The sequence below is a fragment of the Cinclus cinclus genome, chromosome 33 (assembly GCF_963662255.1).
Source record: "Cinclus cinclus chromosome 33, bCinCin1.1, whole genome shotgun sequence".
Taxonomy (NCBI): Eukaryota; Metazoa; Chordata; class Aves; order Passeriformes; family Cinclidae; genus Cinclus; species Cinclus cinclus.
In genome coordinates, this window is record NC_085078.1 from 3122114 (window position 1) to 3138509 (window position 16396).

Consider the following 16396-nt stretch of genomic DNA (forward strand, 5'->3'; position numbering starts at 1 on the left):
CCGCCCACGAACCGGCTCGGCTCCGCCCCGCGGTGTCACCGTCAAAAGCGTCCCCCGGGGGTGTCACTTCCCCGCCCAGCCACGACACACACGGGGACAGAGGAGAGCGAGTTTATTGATGGGGACACTGAGGGGGACTGGGGACACTGGGAATAAGGTATGGGGGCGCTGCTGCAAACTGGGGACATCGCAGATGGATTGAGGACACTGGGAACATGTTGGTGACAAACTGGGGGCACCGGCGCAAACACCGAGAACAGCGACGGGGCACCGGTGACGTTTTCGGGGCACCGCTGAGAGTCCGGTGAGCTCTGCAGGATGAACTGGTGGCACTGGGATCACTCTGGTGCCGCCTCTGCCATCTCCACGTCGCCGTCGCTCACGGTCCTCGTCTCCTTCTGTGGCTTTTTCTTCTCGGTCACTGCCGCCTCCAGCGCTGGGGACACCCGGGAGGGGTCAGCGGTGCGGTGTCACCCTCGGTGCCACCCCCCGTGTCCCCTCTGTCCCCTTCCCTCGCTCACCCCTCTTGGCCGCTCCCCGCAGCCGCTTCAGCTCCTTCCTCCGCCGCTTCCCCCACAGCGGGGCAGGAACCGCCGAGACCGACGCCGACCTGAACCGGAGACATCCGGGACTGTCCTCAGTCACCGGGGGACACCGAGGGAACACCGGGGGGGCAGGAGGGGAGCGCTCACCGCCGCTTCTGCCGCCGCCCCCGCGCCAGCTCCCGCCGCCGCTTGAAAAGCTTCTTACGCAGCTCCTGCGGAGCACAACGCGGTCACCGAGGGGGTCTCGGCGTTACCGGAGCCCCCAGCCCTAACCCTCAGACCTTCCTGGTACCGGTTACCGGGACCCCCCATGAGGAACGGGACTGCCGCCACCCCTGGGGCTCTCCCTCCCGCCGGGACGATTTCCGAGCCCCTCTTGGCCCACAGGGACACCCCGAGACCCCTCGGTCACCGTTCGGGGCCGGTTGATTTTGCCCCCGATCCCCATCGCGCCCCCACGCGTGTGGCCGGTTCTACTTCCGGTTCGACCGCACTTCCGGTCACCTAACCCCTCCCCTTCACCCCTCATTGGTCCCTGAGCGCGCGGGGCGGATCCTGATTCGCTGCACAGGACAAATCCCCGCCCGTATTTAATTTTAATTTCTAATTAATAAGTTGGCCGCCCCCTTCTCCTCAAGTATGTTTTCATTGGCTGGAGAGCGCGCGCGGCCGCCTTTGATTGGCCGAATTGTTCCGGTCCCGCCCACACGCTGGCTCTATAAAGGAGTCGCGGCTCGATACAGCCCTCTTTCCACTCTGGGTGAGCGGCGGGGTTCGGTGCTGGGGGATTTTGGTCCAAATCAGCGCGGGGACAAAAGGAGGATCCTCCAGTTCTTGGCAGGCTCCGGCTGCTCCGTGCCGGGGTCTGTGATGTACGGAGGGAAAGCAGTAACCGGCGCGAAGTCTTCGGTGCCGGCGGTCCCGTCCGCCGGTCCCACCCTCACACGCCGGGACACGGCGCTATCGCGGTCCGGCAGCTCCGGAGCCCTCGGGGCCGCCTCTTCACCGCCCTTTTCTCCTCTGCAGGTACCGCTGAAAGAGGGCGGACACCACGAGACCGCTACGGCAACGTATGGGAGATTTTATACTTTTGATTGTTAATAAAGCGCTCTAAACGGCTTTGATCTCGTGTCTTATTTCGGTAGCGGCGCGTTCCGGGATGAGGGCGGGGATCTCCCGGCCATGGAGCCGCTGCTTGACCCCGATGTCGGCGGTCAAGGGGATCCGACGGCGAGGGAGCCGTGTCCGGCTTTTCCAGCCGCCGTCTCTATGATCTCTGTCGGGCGAGGGCACTTCCGGCCATTCTCTGGTGTCTCTATGATCCCCGTTGGGCGGGGGAGAATTCAGGTCCTCCCAGCCTCGCTCTCTATGCTCTCCGCGGGCCAGAGCGGCCCCGGAAGTGGCGGCGAGGGCGCGGGCGATGGCGCTGGATCCGCGGTGGTCGCTGGCGCTCTTCCGCGGCGCCGTCCCGGTCGCGCTGGGGCTGCTGCTGTGGGTGGCGATAGCGGGCGGCGAGCAGGAGCGGCAGCATACAGTGAAGGTAAGGGGAGAGTGGGGCGGCGGGGACGCCTCGGGGAGCAGAACCGGCGGTGATCCCTCCGTTTTTCCCGTTTCGGCGTGCGCAGCCCGAGGGAGACGCCGCGAATTTGGCGCAGCGGCGGCGCCACAATGAGCTGATCATGGCGGCGCTGCGCGAGGCGGCCCAGACCGAGGACAACGTGACGCAGCGGCAGGTGCCGTGGCGGAAGTGACGTCAGACCCGGGAGACCACCGGGAGACCCTCGCCCACCGTTTCCCGGTGACCCGCCCTCTCCCCTCGGAACCATCAGGGCTGGGCGGAACTGTTTTGCGCGAGTGCGCCCGGACTTTTATAGAGCATGGACACTTCCGGCGTCTCTTCCGGTGCCGCCATGTCGCCTCAGGGCGCGGAGGCCGGACCGGGCGCGGTGTCGGTGCCGGGTCCCGGTTCGGCCTCGCCGCGGCCGCTGTTCGGCGGCTGCTGGAGCTGCCGCTTGCTGAGCGGCGCGGGGCTGCTGATGGCCGCCATCTGGGTGTACCAGGGCCCGCGGAGCACCATGAAAAAGGGCATCCCCCCGTCCATGGGCGCCATCGCCCAGATCACCTTCGCCGCCGGTGAGGGGCGGGGGATAACGGGGAGGGAGTGCGGGACGGAGGGAAGAGGGGGTTCGTTTTGGTCGCTAAAACTACTGGGTGCCCATGTGGGAAGAGGGTGAGGGTGGCTCTGGGATATGCCCAAAATCTCCCCAGAAATTCCTCCAAATAGCTCGTAAAACTTCTCAAAATCCTTTCTATATTCCGTGAAATTGCCCCTAAGACTTCCCAAGAATTCGTCCAAACCCCTCTCAAAAATCCTTCCAAAATCCCTACAGGTTGCCCCCAAATCTCCCAGGGGTTCGGGAAGGGGAGGATTTGGGGTTCAGGGTGGGGGTCGGGGTGCGGGAGGGTCCCCAGGTGACCCCCGGTGTCCCCGCAGGTTTGGGGGCCTGGGCCATCATCATCCTCGCCGACCCCGTGGGAAGGTGGCACCGCAGGGACCCTTGAGGAGGGGACCCCAATAAAGGCGCTGGGACTTCCCCCCCCCAAAAAAAAATATTTACTTTTGGGGAGGGGGCCGTGAGACAAGAGAAAGCTCAGGTTTTTTGGGGGGGTTTTATTTGGGGTTTTTGGGGAGGTTTGGGGGTGCCCCCCCCCCTCAGCTCCCCTCTTTTTTGGCCACGATGACAACAGCAGAGGGAACCAGACCTAAAAGGGGGAGGGCAGATGTCAGGACCCCCAGAAAAGTGACTCATAGTCCTAAAATTTTCCCCAGAATCTCCTGCCTGGAAGCCTCAAATTCCCTCAGAACTGTCCAGGACCCCTCGGAAATTCTTTGGGAATCCCTCAAGTATCAACACCCCTCCAGAGATTCCCCCCCCGAACCCAAAAAAATCCATCTGGAACCCCCCAAAATCTTTCCTAAATCCACCAGGGACCCCCAGAACCATTCAGGGACCCTCCCAAACCCACCCAGAACCTCCCCCCCCCCTCAGCCATTCCTGGGACCCTCAAATCCTCCCGGGGAACCTCCAACCCCCTGAACCTGCCCCAAATTCCCCCCAAACCCCCTTCAGGCACCCCCTGAACCCACCCCAAACTCCCCGGATCTCCCCCCCCTCCCCAAGGTGCTCACCCAGCTCCTGCAGCGGTTTCTCCATATCCTCCTCGGTGAAGAGGCGCCGAGGAAAGGCCGTGCGGAGGCTGAAGGGCTCTGGGGGGGTCCCAGTGCCGCTCCCAGTGCTCCCAGTATCCCGGTGCAGCTCCACAAAAAGCCTCACGGCTGCCAGCGGCTCCCGCGCGCGGAAGCTCTGGGTCAGCGCCCGCCCGTCCGGCAGCCGCACCTGGGATGGGGCTCGGGGGGGTCAGGGATCCCCTCGGGATCCCCCAAAATCCCGGGGATCCCCCAGATCCTTACCTGGATCCGGCACTGGTCGTATTCCCGCGGTGCTGGCGGCTCCTGCGGGGTCACGGGGCTGGGTTTGGGGGGACCGGGGCGAACTGGGGAGGGGGAAAAAGGGGATTTGGGGGATCCCAGCAGGGCTGGATCCCCAATTGTCCCTCAGAGAGTCCCAGCAAGGCTCTGCGAGCCCCCCAAAATCCCACGCAATCCCCTCCAAAACCTTTGGGATCCCCTCATCACCCTCTGCGCTCAGCTCCGCCTTGTCCCGCTCGATCTTCTCCCTCACTCTCTGCCTGTGGGAACAAGGGGGAATCCTGACATTTTCGGGGGTTTCCCGAAAGTTTAGGGATCCCTAAAAAATTGGTTGGGGGGAGGGTGCTGTTGGTAATCTGGAAAAGGGGGTGGGAATGTGGGGGAAACATCCAAAGTTTTAGGGCTGCACCCTCAGGTTTGGGGGCTTCCGGACAGTCCCCAAAGGTTGAAGGGTGGGAATTTGGAGGGATTCCTAAAATTCGAAGAGGTCGTTAGAGGTTTGGGGTTTTTTGTTTTTTTTTTTTTTTCTTTTTTTTTTGGAGTCCCAAAATCTTGTTCCCGCCATTGTTTGTGAGGGCCCCCCCCGCCTTTGTGGCGCCTCCTGGCGGCGCGGAGGACTCAGCTCCTCCTCGTTTTTTGTTTGTTTTGTTTTTGTTGTTGTTATTTTTTTTTTTTTTTTTTTAAGCGGGGGGGGGGGGTATTTCGGGCTGTGCCCTCACCGAGCCGCGCGTTCCTCGGCCCGGTCCCGCCGCCGTTCCTCGGCCGCCCGGCGCCGCTCCTCGTCCCGCCGCCATTCCCGGAGCTTGGCCAGCTCCTGCCCCCGGCGCCGCCGCTCCCTCTCCTGCCCGGCCTCCGTCAGCACCCTGGGGGATCCCCAAATTCGGGGACAACACCCCAAAAAAACCCCTATGAACCCCTTCCCTTGAAAATCCTGTATTCCCCAAATCCCCGGGGGAATCGCCCAAAGCTCTCCTAAAACCCAAAATCCTTGAGAAAAATCCTCCTCTGAAAACTCAAATATTCTCCCCAGAACTTCCCAATTCCCGCCTTAAAACCCCGAAAATTCCTCCCCGAAACCCTAAATCTCCCTTCGAACCCCCCAAATCCCCTCCACTGAACCCTCCAAACTTCACTTCTGAGTCTCGTCCTCCTCCGCCGGCGGCTGCCGGGGCGCCCCCAGGATGGAGGAGAGCGCCCCCAAATCCGGGGGGATTTTCGGGGTCCGAGTCCGAGTCGGGATCGTCCTCGTGAGCCACCAGCCTGCGGGGCAGGGGGGACCCCCGAAAATGAGGGAAGGGCTTGGGGAAACCCGGGAGGCTTTTGGGGTCCCTGGGGAGGTTTTGGGGTCCCCGCCCGCCCTCACCAGTCCATGGCCGGTTCAACTCCGCGGTTCCCGGTCAGCGCCAGCGCCTTCGCCCTGCGGGACCGAGGTGGGAGGTCCGAGGGTATTCCGGGACCCCCAAAATCCCGGGGATATCTCCAAATTCCCATTCCCGCACCCTCTCCCGTTAGCGGACACCCCCGGCCGCGCCCCCCTTCCCCTCTCCCGGTTCCCCCCCGGGTGTCCCCGCGGTGTCGCCGCCCTCACGCGCGCCGGGCACCGAATCCCATCTCCAGCAGCGCCTCCAAGGCGCGGCCCGGCTCGGCCCCGCCGCCCGCCGCCATCATGGCGGCACCGGGCGTCCCGTCACGTGGGGGGGTCACGTGGGGACGGCGGCCGGGAGGTGACAAAAACGCATCGGGAGCGCGACCGACCCTAAATTGGCCCTAAAGTAACCCCAAAACCCAACCTAAAGTACCCCAAAAACGCCCTAAATTCTCAAGCTGGGACCAGATTTTCCTTGGGTTGATTGCTGGGGAGAGATTTTGGAGGGGTTGAGAGGGGATTTGTGGAAGAATTTCTGGTATTGAGGATTTTGGGAGTTCTTGAGATGGACTGGGAGGATTTTGGGGGATTTAGGGGTGATTTGAGGGGGGTTTTTGGGGGTCCTGTCTCTCTCCTACCCCTCAGTTCCCCTCCTCCCCTCCCCAATTAAAACCAAACTCATTTTTTGGGGAGGTGGGGGAGGGGTCAATGCTTTTATTGAGATCCTGCAAAACTGGGGGGAAGTGGGGGTGGGGTCAAGGCCTTTACTGTGATCCCCCAAAATTTGGGGGAGGGGTTCAGGAGCTGGAGCAGACGTGGCGCTGGCGGGGGGAGGGGGCGTCCAGGATTTTGGGGAGGGGCGTGGCGGTGACCCCCTCTTCCTCCTCCTCTTCCTCCTCCTTCTCCTGCCCCTCCCCCTCCTTGGGGGGGGCGTTGGTGGCGCTGAGCAAGGCGGGGTCTGGTGGGGGAGGGGCCGTCAGCACCCCCAGACCCAAATTTGGGTCCCTCCCCGCCCCCACCCCCAATTCTGGCCCCTCCCCCCCCTCCCTCCCAGGCAGGATTTGGGGGGTTTGGGGGCTCTGCCCCTCCCCCACCTTCGTTCGGCTCCGAGGCTCCCACGATTTCGGGCTGCTCCGAATTTTGGGGGGAGGCTGAAAGATCTGGGGGTGGGGGGGGGGAGAGGGAGAGAAATCACCTTGAACCCCTGCCAAAAACCCCTCAAAAAAACCCACCACAAAATCTTCCCCAAATCCCACCCAAATTCTACCCAAGATCCCCCCAAAAGTCTTCCTAAAATCCCCAAAAACGTTTCCCAAAAATCTCCCCCAAATCCTCCCCCAATTTCCCCAAACTCTTCCCAAATCTCCCAGAACTGTCCCCCAAAATTCCCCCCCAAAAGAATCCCCCCAAAACCTCTTCCAAGTCCTCCCAAATTTCCCAAAACAATCCCCAAAATCCCCCCCCAGCCCCTCTCACCTGTCCCCTCCTCCCCGGGGGCTCCTCCCTGGCTCCGGGTGTCCTGTGACCGGGTGGGGGAGGGGCTCAGGTGAGCGCAGCCCCTCAGGTGAGGCTGTCCCTGAGCCCCTCCCCCATCCCGGCTCACCTGGGCGGGGCGGGGCCGGCGGGGGCCCCTCCCCCACTGCAGGTACCCCCCGAGGGTCAGCAGAGCCAGCAGGGTCCAGTTCCCGGCCACGCCCAGCACGGCCGAGGTCAGCGGGAAATGGTACAGGAGGTACCTGGGACAGGTGGGACACGGGGACAGGTGGGACAGGGACAGGTGTGACACAGGGAGAGGTGTGGGACAGGGACAGGTGACACAGGGACAGGTGTGACACGGAGACGGGGTGGGACAGGGACAGGTGTACAAGGGACAGGCGGGACATGGGGACAGGTGGGACACAGGGACAGGTGTGACACGTGGACAGGGCTGGGGCTGAGCTCTGGGGTCTCATCAGGGGTGAAACCCCTTCCTCAGTTTACCTGAGACCCTGAAGTGGGGGTGGGGTTGGGTTTAGGGGCACACGGGGGTGCAGCACACCTGAGGCCAGGTGTGGTACCTGTGGCCAGGTGTGTTACCTGTGGCCAGGTGCGGTACCTGAGGCCAGGTGTGGTACCTGAGGCCAGGTGTGTTACCTGAGGCCAGGTGTGGTACCTGAGGCCAGGTGTGTTACCTGAGGCCAGGTGCGGTACCTGAGGCCAGGTGTGTTACCTGTGGCCAGGTGCGGTACCTGAGGCCAGGTGTGGTACCTGAGGCCAGGTGTGTTACCTGAGGCCAGGTGCGGTACCTGAGGCCAGGTGTGTTACCTGAGGCCAGGTGCGGTACCTGAGGCCAGGTGTGGTACCTGTGGCCAGGTGTGTTACCTGAGGCCAGGTGCGGTACCTGAGGCCAGGTGTGTTACCTGAGGCCAGGTGCGGTACCTGAGGCCAGGTGTGGTACCTGTGGCCAGGTGTGTTACCTGAGGCCAGGTGCGGTACCTGAGGCCAGGTGCAGTACCTGAGGCCAGGTGTGTTACCTGAGGCCAGGTGCGGTACCTGTGGCCAGGTGCGGTACCTGTGGCCAGGTGTGTTACCTGAGGCCAGGTGCAGTACCTGTGGCCAGGTGTGTTACCTGAGGCCGCTGAAGTGCGCGTGCACGCGCAGCCGGGCCCCGTAGAGCTGAACGCGCCGGCTGCGAATCTCCACGAACGCCCCCACGGTCGGGGTGTACTGGGGAGGGACCCCGAAAATCCACCTGAGACCACCTAAAACACCCCAAAATATCCCAGAAATACCCCCCCCAAAACAACCCCAAAATATCCACCTGAGACCACCCAAAATACCCCCAAATATCCCCAAAATACCCCTAAAACCCAACCGAGACAACCCAAAATACCCCGAAAATCCCCAGCGTACCCCTCCACAGTACCCTAAAACCAGCCCAGATACACCCGGGACACCCCAAATCTCCCCAGGACCCCCCCCAGGAGCCCCCAGACCCACGGGGTCCTCCCGGTAGCGCCCCATGAGCTCCAGCTCCAGGGTCTGGCTCTGCTCGGCGAAGCCGCTGAGGAAGAGGCCGGCGAAGGCCGCGGTGTGCAGGGCGCGCAGCAGGCGCGAGCGGTAGTGCAGCATGGCCTGGGGGACGGGCAACCAAGGGTTAAACGCACCCCGAACCCGCCCGAACCCCGCAAAACCCCCACGGGGTCCCGAAAACGGCGATCTCCGATTTCCCCGAAATTCCAACCCTTGAGAGCTCAAATCCCGGGCCCGGCCCCGGTCCCATTCCCAATCCCAGCCCCATTCCCATTCCCAGTCCCATTCCCAGTCCCAGCCCCATTCCCAGTCCCAGTCCCATTCCCAGCCCCAATCCCAGCCCCATTCCCAGTCCCATTCCCAGTCCCAGCCCCAATCCCATTCCCAGTTCCAGTCACATTCCCAGTCCCATTCCCAGTCCCATTCCCAGCCCCATTCCCAGTCCCAGTCCCATTCCCAGCCCCAATCCCAGCCCCATTCCCAGTCCCATTCCCAGTCCCAGCCCCAATCCCATTCCCAGTTCCAGTCACATTCCCAGTCCCATTCCCAGTCCCATTCCCAGCCCCAGTCCCAGTCCCAGTCCCATTCCCAGCCCCATTCCCATTCCCATTCCCAGTCCCATTCCCAGTTCCTCACGGATCTGGCGGCCGTTGCCAGCGTTCTGCCGCCGCTGCCGTAGCAGCTCAGGGTCACCATGAACATCCCCAGCTCCCGGTTCACCGGAGACTCCGGCAGCTCCAGCTCCACCGAGATCCGGTACAGCTGCCCATAGAGCAGCACCTGGCCAGGGAGGGAGGGACACACCTGGGTACACCTGGGAACGGCTGGGAACACCTGGATAACACCTGGGTACACCTGAGAACGGCTGGGTACACCTGGGAACACCTGGATAACACCTGGGAATGGCTGGGGTACACCTGGGTACACCTGGGACACAGCTGGGAATGGCTGGGGTACACCTGGGGATATCTGGATACACCTGGGAACACCTGGATAACACCTGGGAACACCTGGGTACACCTGGGTACACCTGGGTACACCTGCGACACAGCTGGAGGCACCTGGGAATGGCTGGGGTACACCTGGGAACACCTGGAAACAGCTGGGAACACCTGGGCCCAACCCCAAACCTTGCATTTCTTCCCCTGTGCTTTTTAGGACCACACCCAACCCCAAATTCTCCAAATTTGGGGGATATTTCGGCCCTAAATGACCCAAATTTTTAGGATATTTTAAGACCCCAGCCCCAAATCCCTCCCAGATTTTGGGACATTTGGGCCCCAAGTCCCCCCCAAAACGTCACCCCGGTTTTAGCCCCGTGTGCCCCCCGTATTTTTTGGGTGTTTTTAGGATTCCCCCCACCCCAGATCCAAATCACCCCATTTTTTAGGATATTTTAGCCCCGAATCCCCCCAAATTTTTGGGATATTTTAGAGCCCTTCTCCCCCCCCAAAAAAAAATATTCGGGTTTTTGGGGACCTTCTCACGGTGCTCCCCCAGCAGGGACACGTTGGCCGAGGGGAAGGAGCAGAGCTCGGGGCCGGGGCTGTCACAGTCCGACCTGGGGGGCCAAAATTTGGGTTAGGGATGCAAAATTTGGGTCCAAACCCCTCCCCCCCCCCCCTCCAGAACCTCACCTGGCCTAGGTGTGCTCAGGAAAACCAACAGGAGTTGGTTTAGGATTTTTTTTTTTTTCTTTAAGGATTATTTTAGGGTCACTCATCCAAAATTCCACATTTAGACACTTCCAAAAAATTCTGGAATTCCTGAATTCCACACACACACACACCCCCCTCCCCTCCGCACCCCCACAGACACCTGGACACACCTGACCCCCCCCAGAATTCCCCAGAAACACCTGAACCCCCCAAAGATCCCCTGGACACACCTGAACCCCCCCAAAATCCCCCAAACACACCTGGACACACCTGAGCCTCCCAGCCCCATCTGCACCAGGTGCCCAATTCCAATTTCACTCATACAGGAGGAGGGGAACCCATTCCCCACCCTCACCTGAAATTCAGGTGCACACAGGAATGTTCCTCACCCCCCTATACTCACCTGAAGCCCAGGTGTGTCCCCATTCCCCCACACTCACCCGAAACCCAGGTGTGTCCCCCGCCCCGTACTCCCCTCAAGCCCAGGTGTGTCCCACACTCACCTGAAGCCCAGGTGCGCCCCCCCCCCCCCCCCACTCATCTGAATGCCAGGTTCCCCCCCCCCCCCCCGTACTCACCTGAAGCCCAGGTGTGTCCCCCCCCCCATACTCACCTGAAGTCCAGGTGTGTGTCCCCCCCCCGTACTCACCTGAAGCCCAGGTGCAGGGGCCGCAGCACGGCCGCCGCGGGCAGGTAGGCCCAGTAGAAGGATCCGTAGAGGAAGAGCGAGGCCCAGAGCAGCAGCAGCGCCAGGCTCAGCCCCAGCCCCGCCCGCAGCAGCGCCCGCCGCAGCACCTGAGCCCCCCGCAGCACCTGAACCCCCCAGGTGAGCCCCGGGGGCGGCGGGAACCCCCCCGGAGCCATGGCGGGCTGGGGGAGGGGGACGGGAACCCCATGGGAGGGGGAGGAGCTGCGGGAGAGAGGGGAGAGGTCAGCGAGGCTGGGATCCCAAAACTGGGGGAACTCGGGAATTCCCAACCCAAAATCTTTTTTGGGGAAACCCAAAAATTATCCACACACCCCCCCCCCCCACCCATGAGAAAACCCCAAAATTCTCGCCCCTGAGCCAAAATTTATGGGGAATGGCAAAATTCCTTCCTTTCCCCAAACCAGAAATTTGTGCTGGAACCCCAAAATTCCCCCTCCTGTCCCGAAATTTATGATGGATTCCCAAAAATTTATGCGACGACCCAAAAATCTTCTGGAGTTCCCCCAAAATTCTCACCCCCTGTCCCAGAATTTATGGGGAACCCCAAAATTCTCCCCTCCCCTCACCCACGAAATCCCTTTGGAGGTTCCCAAAATTTCTCGGGAATTTTCCAAATCTGTGGGGCCGCCCCAAAATTTCTCCTCTTGCCCCAAAAATGTCTGCGGGAATTCCCGAAATTTTTGGGGCATTCCCGAAATTCCTTCCCCAGCCCCGAAATCCCCGGGGAGGGAACTCGAGGCTTTGGGGTCCCAGAACGGATTTTGGGGGGAATTTTGGGGGGGCCCGAAGGGATTTGGGGAATTCTGGGGGAGATTTTTGGGGATTTCTGGGGTCCCGACTGGAATTTTGGGGAGTTTAGGGGAGGATTTTTAGGGTGGCTTTTTGTGATTTCGGGCTTCCGGAGGGGATGTCGGGAGGATTTTTTGGGGATTTTAAGGGTCCCAGAGGGGTTTCTGGGGTCCCTGAGGTGATTTCGGGGCAGTTTTTGGGGTCGCGGAGAGAATTTTCGGGGTTCCGGAGAAGTTTCTGAGGAAACTTTGATGGATTTGAGATTTCCCGGGGAGATTTCTGGGGTTTTCGAGGGTTCCGAATGCGATTCCGGGGGTTTTGAAGGTGATTTCTGGGGATTCGGGGGTGGATTTTTGGGGTCATTTCGGGGTTTTTGAGCCCTTACCGAATGTCGGCGCCTCTCGCTTCCCGCCACGCCCTGGCCACGCCCCCGGCCCCGCCACTTCCGGCTTCAAGCACCGCCCCTCCTCACACCATTGGTCAATTCTGTCCTGACCCCGCCCTCTATTAATACCCCCTCCCCCCTCCTCATTGGCTCCGCCCACTGCGGGCCCGCCCGCGCCAGCCCAGCCCCGCCCACTGCGGCCCCGCCGGGCCCCGCCCCCGTTTCCATGGCAACGAGGATTTTTAAAATATTTATTTTATGAGGTTTATTTTTTTAATTTTGTTTTTAATTTTTTGCCTCTTTTTTTTTTTCCTTTTTAATTTACCTGGGGGATTTTGGGGTCGCCGGGAGAATTTGGAGATTTTTTAGAGGGGGTTTAGGGGGGTCCCAAGGGGCTTTTGGGGGAGGATTTGGGGGCGATTTGGGGATTTTGGGGGGGTTCAGGAGGGGTCTGGGGAGGCCCCTGGGGGGGGCTGGGAGGATTTGGGGGTGATGTCAAAATCTGGGGGGGGGGGGGGGGTTCCCCTTTAACCCCCGCCCCTCCCCCATCGTGCACCCCCTCCCCATTTCCGAAGGAGGGGGAGGGGCGGGATTTTAAAACCCCCCCCCCCCTCGAAATTGGGGAGGGGGGAAAAGAGAGGGGGGAGTGGGGGAGGGGCAAGGGCGTGGCCCCTCCCCCTCCCCCCACCACCTCCCCAGGCCCCGCCCCCTCCGAGCATCGCCGGGACCGGAGCGGCCGCGGGTCCTGCACAGGTGGGGGAGGGGCGGGGGGGGATTTTGGGGGGTCCTGGGGGGGAGGGGGGGGCCTGAAGAATTGGGGTGGGGGGGAAACGGGAAAAACCCGGGAATTTTGGGGGGGGGGGGTTGGGGGGCAAAGGTGGGGAGGGGATTTGGGGTCCTGGGGGGGGGGATTTGGGGGTCCTGGGAGGTGGGGGAGGGGAATTCGGGGGTGATTTTTGGGATCCGGGGGAGGATTTTGAGTGGGGGAGGGGGGAATTGGGGGGGGGGGGTAAAGGGGGAGGGCAGGATGGGGGAGGGGAATTTGGGGAGATTTGTTGGGGCTAGGGGGGATTTGGGGGAGAATTTTTGGGTCCGGGAATGGATTTGGAGGGGGGTTGGGGTTTGGGGTGAAATTCGGGGTGCAGGGGCTGAAATTTGGGGGTTTTGGGAGTATCCGGGCAGGAATTTTGGGGTGTGGAGAGAAAATTTGGGCTGGGGTTTTGGGGGGGGGGGAAATTTTGGGGTCCCTGGGGTGGATTTTGGGGGAGCAAATGGAGGGGGAGGAGCTGGGAGGGAATTTGGGATGGAAATTTGGGATTTTTGAATGGGGGGAATTTGGGATTTTAGACAAGGACTTGGGGGGAGGGGGGGGAAATGCCATTTCCCCTGGGGATTTTTTGGGTAGATTTTTTTTATTTTTGGAGGATTTGTTTTTTGTTTTGTTTTTTTTTTTTCTCTTTTCCCCCCTCCCGAGCTTTTTGGCTGCTGGAGATTTAGGGGAGGATTCCAAATTTTGGGTTTTGGGGGAGGGGTGCAATTTAGAGTTTTTTTGGGGAAGGATTTTGGGGTGGGGGGGTGGGGGTTTGGGGGGGGGGGGGGTGATTTTTTTTTTTTTTTTTTTTTTTTTTGAGATTTTGGTTTTGGGCACCTCCCAAATTTGGGGTGCCCCCGCAGCCCCCCCCCATGAAGGGCGAGCCCCCCCCCAGCAGCACCCTGAGCGTGGGCCAGCCCGGAAAATGGTGGAGCAGCTGAAGATCGAGGCCAGCCTGTGCCGGGTCAAGGTCTGGGGGGAAATGGGGATTTTGGGGGAAGGGTCCGAGAGATTTGGGGGTAAAACGGAGAATGAGGGGGTGGGGAGGGCAAAAGGAGGATTTAGAGGGGGGAGGGGGAGGGGGTTGAAGGAGATCGGAGGAAGTAAAAATGGATTTGGGGGGGAATGAAATGGGATTTTTTTGGAGAGGTGAAAACGGGATATTGGGGGTGTTTCAAGAGAGTTTGGGGATAAAAAAAAGGAATTTTGGGGCAGTTTGGGAGTGAGGATGGGATTGGGGGGGATTTAAAGGAGATTCGAGGGGTTAAAAGTGGGGTTTGGTGGAGGGGTTAAGAATGAGATTCAGGAGGGGCTGGGAGGAAGGGAAGGATTTGGGGCTCCAGGGACGGATTTAAGGATTCAGGGTTGGATTTGGGAATTCAGGGGGTGTTTTGGGGAGCTCCAGGGGCATTTTTGGGGTTTCCAGGTGTGGTTTTGGGGGTCCCTGAGCCTGTGTTCCCCCATCCCAGGTGTCCAAAGCTGCTGAGGGAGAGATCTGGGATTTCAGGGGTTGGATTTGAGGATTCCAGAGCTGAATTTTGGGGTTTGAGGGGTTGAATTTGGGGTTTCAGGAGGAGGTTTGGGATTTCAAGGTTGGATTTAGACATCCAGGGGCTGGGTTTGGCATTTTTGGTGTTTGCAGGGGCATTTATGTGGCTTTAATGGTGTTTTTTGGAGTTCCGGGTTTGTTTTGGGTTTTCCAGGTTGAATTCAGGTGTTCCAGGTGTTGTCTTTGGATGTTCTGGGTGCACTTTTTTACATTTCCAGGTGGTTTTTTTTTTTTTTTTAAGGATTTCAGTGTCGAATTTGAGGTTCCAGGAGTGGGAACCGGGGTAAAGATTTGGGCTCGGGGAGGATTTAGGAATTCCAGGGGTGTTTTAATGAATTCCAGGTACATTTCTGGAATCCTAGGTGTGCTCTGAGGAATTCCAGGTGTGGTTTTCGGGGTCCCTGAGCCCGTTTTTACCCCGATCCAGGTGTCCAAGGCAGCTGCAGAGCTCCTGAGCTACTGCGAGGCTCACGCCTGCGAGGATCCCCTGCTCACCCCCGTCCCCACCTCTGATGAATCCTTTCCGCGAGAAAAAATTCTTCTGCGCCCTCCTCTGAACTCCCTCCCCAACCCGATTTTGGGGGACCCTCCCCCCCACCAACATTTCGGACCACCCCTATAAAAATTAGGGTCGATTTTACCCCAAAAATGAGGCGGAAATGAGGGGGGGGGGTGTTTAGGATAAATTTTGGGGTTTTGGGGTCCTCCGCTGCTGGGAAATCCCCCTTAAATTGGGGACACACCCAGAGAAATCCTTGGGGTGATCCCAGCTCAGAACGGGGGGGAAGGGGTGGGGTTGAGGGGGTTTTGGGGGTCCCCCACCCTCCAAAAAGGCTTCAAGGATGACTTAGGGAAGGTTCTGGAATGGGGGGAAAGGGGGAGACCCCCTAAAAATCACCCCCAAATTCCCCTCCCACATCATTCCCCACACCCCTCCTCAAAAGTGGGGACCCCCCACCCCCAAACTTTAGGACAGGCCCAAAAATTCATCTCTCACCTACCCCCCCCCCCCCACCCCCCCCACTCCAGATTCTGGGGGTTCCCCCTCCCCCAGCACCAACCCCCACCGAAATTTTGGCTCTAAGGGACCCCCTGGGGGGTTTAAAGGGAAGGGTCTCCGAATTTCGGGGTGTCCCCCCCACAAATAAACACTTGGCGGCACAGACGGGGCCGGGGCCATTTTTTGGGGTCCCAAAAATAATGGGATGGGGGGAGGGTTTCCCAAAAATTAATGGAGAGGGAGGGGAATTTGGGATGGGGATTTCAGGGTGGCAGATGTGGGGAAGGGGAGGGGGCACAGAGGGGAATTTGGGGTCTTGGGAAGAGGAAGGAGGAGAAGAGGGAAAAGTAATGGGGAAGAGGAGGAAGAAGAAGAAATGAGGAAGAGGAAGAAAAGGAGGAAGAGTCCCCTGAGACCCCTCAGGGCCCAACACCCAACATGGCGGCGCCCGAAGGGTGATGTGGGCGCCGCCATGACACCCACGCATGCGCTTGGTGCCCCCGTCCGCCCCAAGGCCGCACCTCCTGCACCCAAAATGGCGGCGCACTGCACGGCCTCCGCGCCCGCTTCCAAAATGGCTGCGGGAGGGAAAAGGGGCGCACGGGGGGTCTCTGGGGACGCCCCCGGCCCACGCGGGACCCCCAAAAAAACCTCGTGGGGAGCGGGGGAGCCGCGTCCCGTTAATTCCCCCCCCTCCCGTGACGTCATCACCGGCAGGCATCCAGATGGCGGCGCCCACAACCCTCCTGGTTGCCACGGCAACCGAGCCCCAGGCCTGAGGCCTAGGAGCGGGCCCGGCTGCGCAGGAAGGAAATTCAATCATTCAATCTTTATTTTAGGTCATCAATCGATCGGTTTGGAGCTGCGCTTTATCTTAAAGACATCGCTGGTCCAGAGCCGCCTCAGAAACAGGCTCAGAACCGGGTCTGGAGCCCCCGGTCTGGGCCCAAGGGTTAAAACCAGGCCCAGGCCCTCCCTCAGTCCCAGGCTCCCCCAAACCCGGCCCAGCTTCGCATTTTGGGTTGGGTTTAAGCCCCAAAATCAGCACCAGGACCAAATTTAACGCCCGAAACTCAGTTTTA

General features: G+C 60.4%; 6 protein-coding genes and 1 non-coding gene across 11 annotated transcripts; 4 read left to right on the forward strand and 3 right to left on the reverse strand.

Moving 5' to 3' along the window:
• Positions 1-95: 95 nt before the first annotated feature.
• Positions 96-1940, reverse strand: C33H11orf98 (chromosome 33 C11orf98 homolog). Its single transcript, XM_062512078.1, has 4 exons — positions 958-1940; positions 693-757; positions 522-610; positions 96-436 (listed from the first exon to the last, which is right to left on the reverse strand). The coding sequence occupies exons 1-4, from the start codon at positions 1072-1074 to the stop codon at positions 339-341; spliced, it is 369 nt and encodes a 122-aa protein (XP_062368062.1). The 5' UTR covers positions 1075-1940; the 3' UTR covers positions 96-338.
• Positions 1370-1503, forward strand: LOC134055702 (small nucleolar RNA SNORA57). The gene has a single exon (XR_009934097.1). It is a non-coding gene; the product is annotated as a small nucleolar RNA SNORA57 (small nucleolar RNA).
• Positions 1941-1958: 18 nt separating the features above from the next.
• LOC134055660 (ubiquinol-cytochrome-c reductase complex assembly factor 3-like) lies at positions 1959-2304 on the forward strand. 2 transcript variants are annotated; one of them, XM_062512080.1, is made up of 2 exons: positions 1959-2085; positions 2171-2304. In XM_062512080.1, exons 1-2 carry the CDS (start codon positions 1966-1968, stop codon positions 2294-2296), a joined length of 246 nt encoding a protein of 81 aa, XP_062368064.1. In that variant the 5' UTR covers positions 1959-1965; the 3' UTR covers positions 2297-2304. The 2 variants fall into 2 exon arrangements, with proteins under 2 accessions (XP_062368064.1, XP_062368065.1); XM_062512081.1 differs by having other exon boundaries at positions 1966-2085; positions 2165-2304.
• DMAC1 (distal membrane arm assembly component 1) lies at positions 2304-3169 on the forward strand. The gene is made up of 2 exons (XM_062512079.1): positions 2304-2678; positions 3040-3169. The coding sequence occupies exons 1-2, from the start codon at positions 2423-2425 to the stop codon at positions 3105-3107; spliced, it is 324 nt and encodes a 107-aa protein (XP_062368063.1). The 5' UTR covers positions 2304-2422; the 3' UTR covers positions 3108-3169.
• Positions 3170-3180: 11 nt separating this feature from the next.
• Positions 3181-5814, reverse strand: UBXN1 (UBX domain protein 1). The gene is given in 9 exon segments (XM_062512072.1): positions 3181-3308; positions 3736-3943; positions 4018-4100; positions 4243-4295; positions 4755-4898; positions 5169-5248; positions 5250-5295; positions 5399-5452; positions 5624-5814. Coding segments are annotated over 9 exon segments (798 nt in total). The 5' UTR covers positions 5704-5814; the 3' UTR covers positions 3181-3258.
• Positions 5815-6088: 274 nt separating this feature from the next.
• On the reverse strand, positions 6089-12350 carry BSCL2 (BSCL2 lipid droplet biogenesis associated, seipin). 4 transcript variants are annotated; one of them, XM_062512070.1, is made up of 10 exons: positions 11955-12350; positions 10721-10981; positions 9893-9974; positions 9050-9193; positions 8381-8515; positions 8010-8107; positions 7005-7137; positions 6878-6920; positions 6496-6561; positions 6089-6359 (listed from the first exon to the last, which is right to left on the reverse strand). In XM_062512070.1, the coding sequence occupies exons 2-10, from the start codon at positions 10933-10935 to the stop codon at positions 6199-6201; spliced, it is 1077 nt and encodes a 358-aa protein (XP_062368054.1). In that variant the 5' UTR covers positions 10936-10981; positions 11955-12350; the 3' UTR covers positions 6089-6198. The 4 variants fall into 4 exon arrangements, with proteins under 4 accessions (XP_062368054.1, XP_062368052.1, XP_062368053.1 ...); XM_062512068.1 differs by having other exon boundaries at positions 8010-8515; XM_062512069.1 differs by lacking the exons at positions 9893-9974; positions 10721-10981; positions 11955-12350 and having other exon boundaries at positions 9050-9858.
• A 1287-nt stretch (positions 12351-13637) lies between these two features.
• GNG3 (G protein subunit gamma 3) lies at positions 13638-15306 on the forward strand. Its single transcript, XM_062512082.1, is given in 4 exon segments — positions 13638-13680; positions 13683-13735; positions 14742-14828; positions 14830-15306. Coding segments are annotated over 4 exon segments (225 nt in total). The 3' UTR covers positions 14872-15306.
• Positions 15307-16396: the final 1090 nt, after the last annotated feature.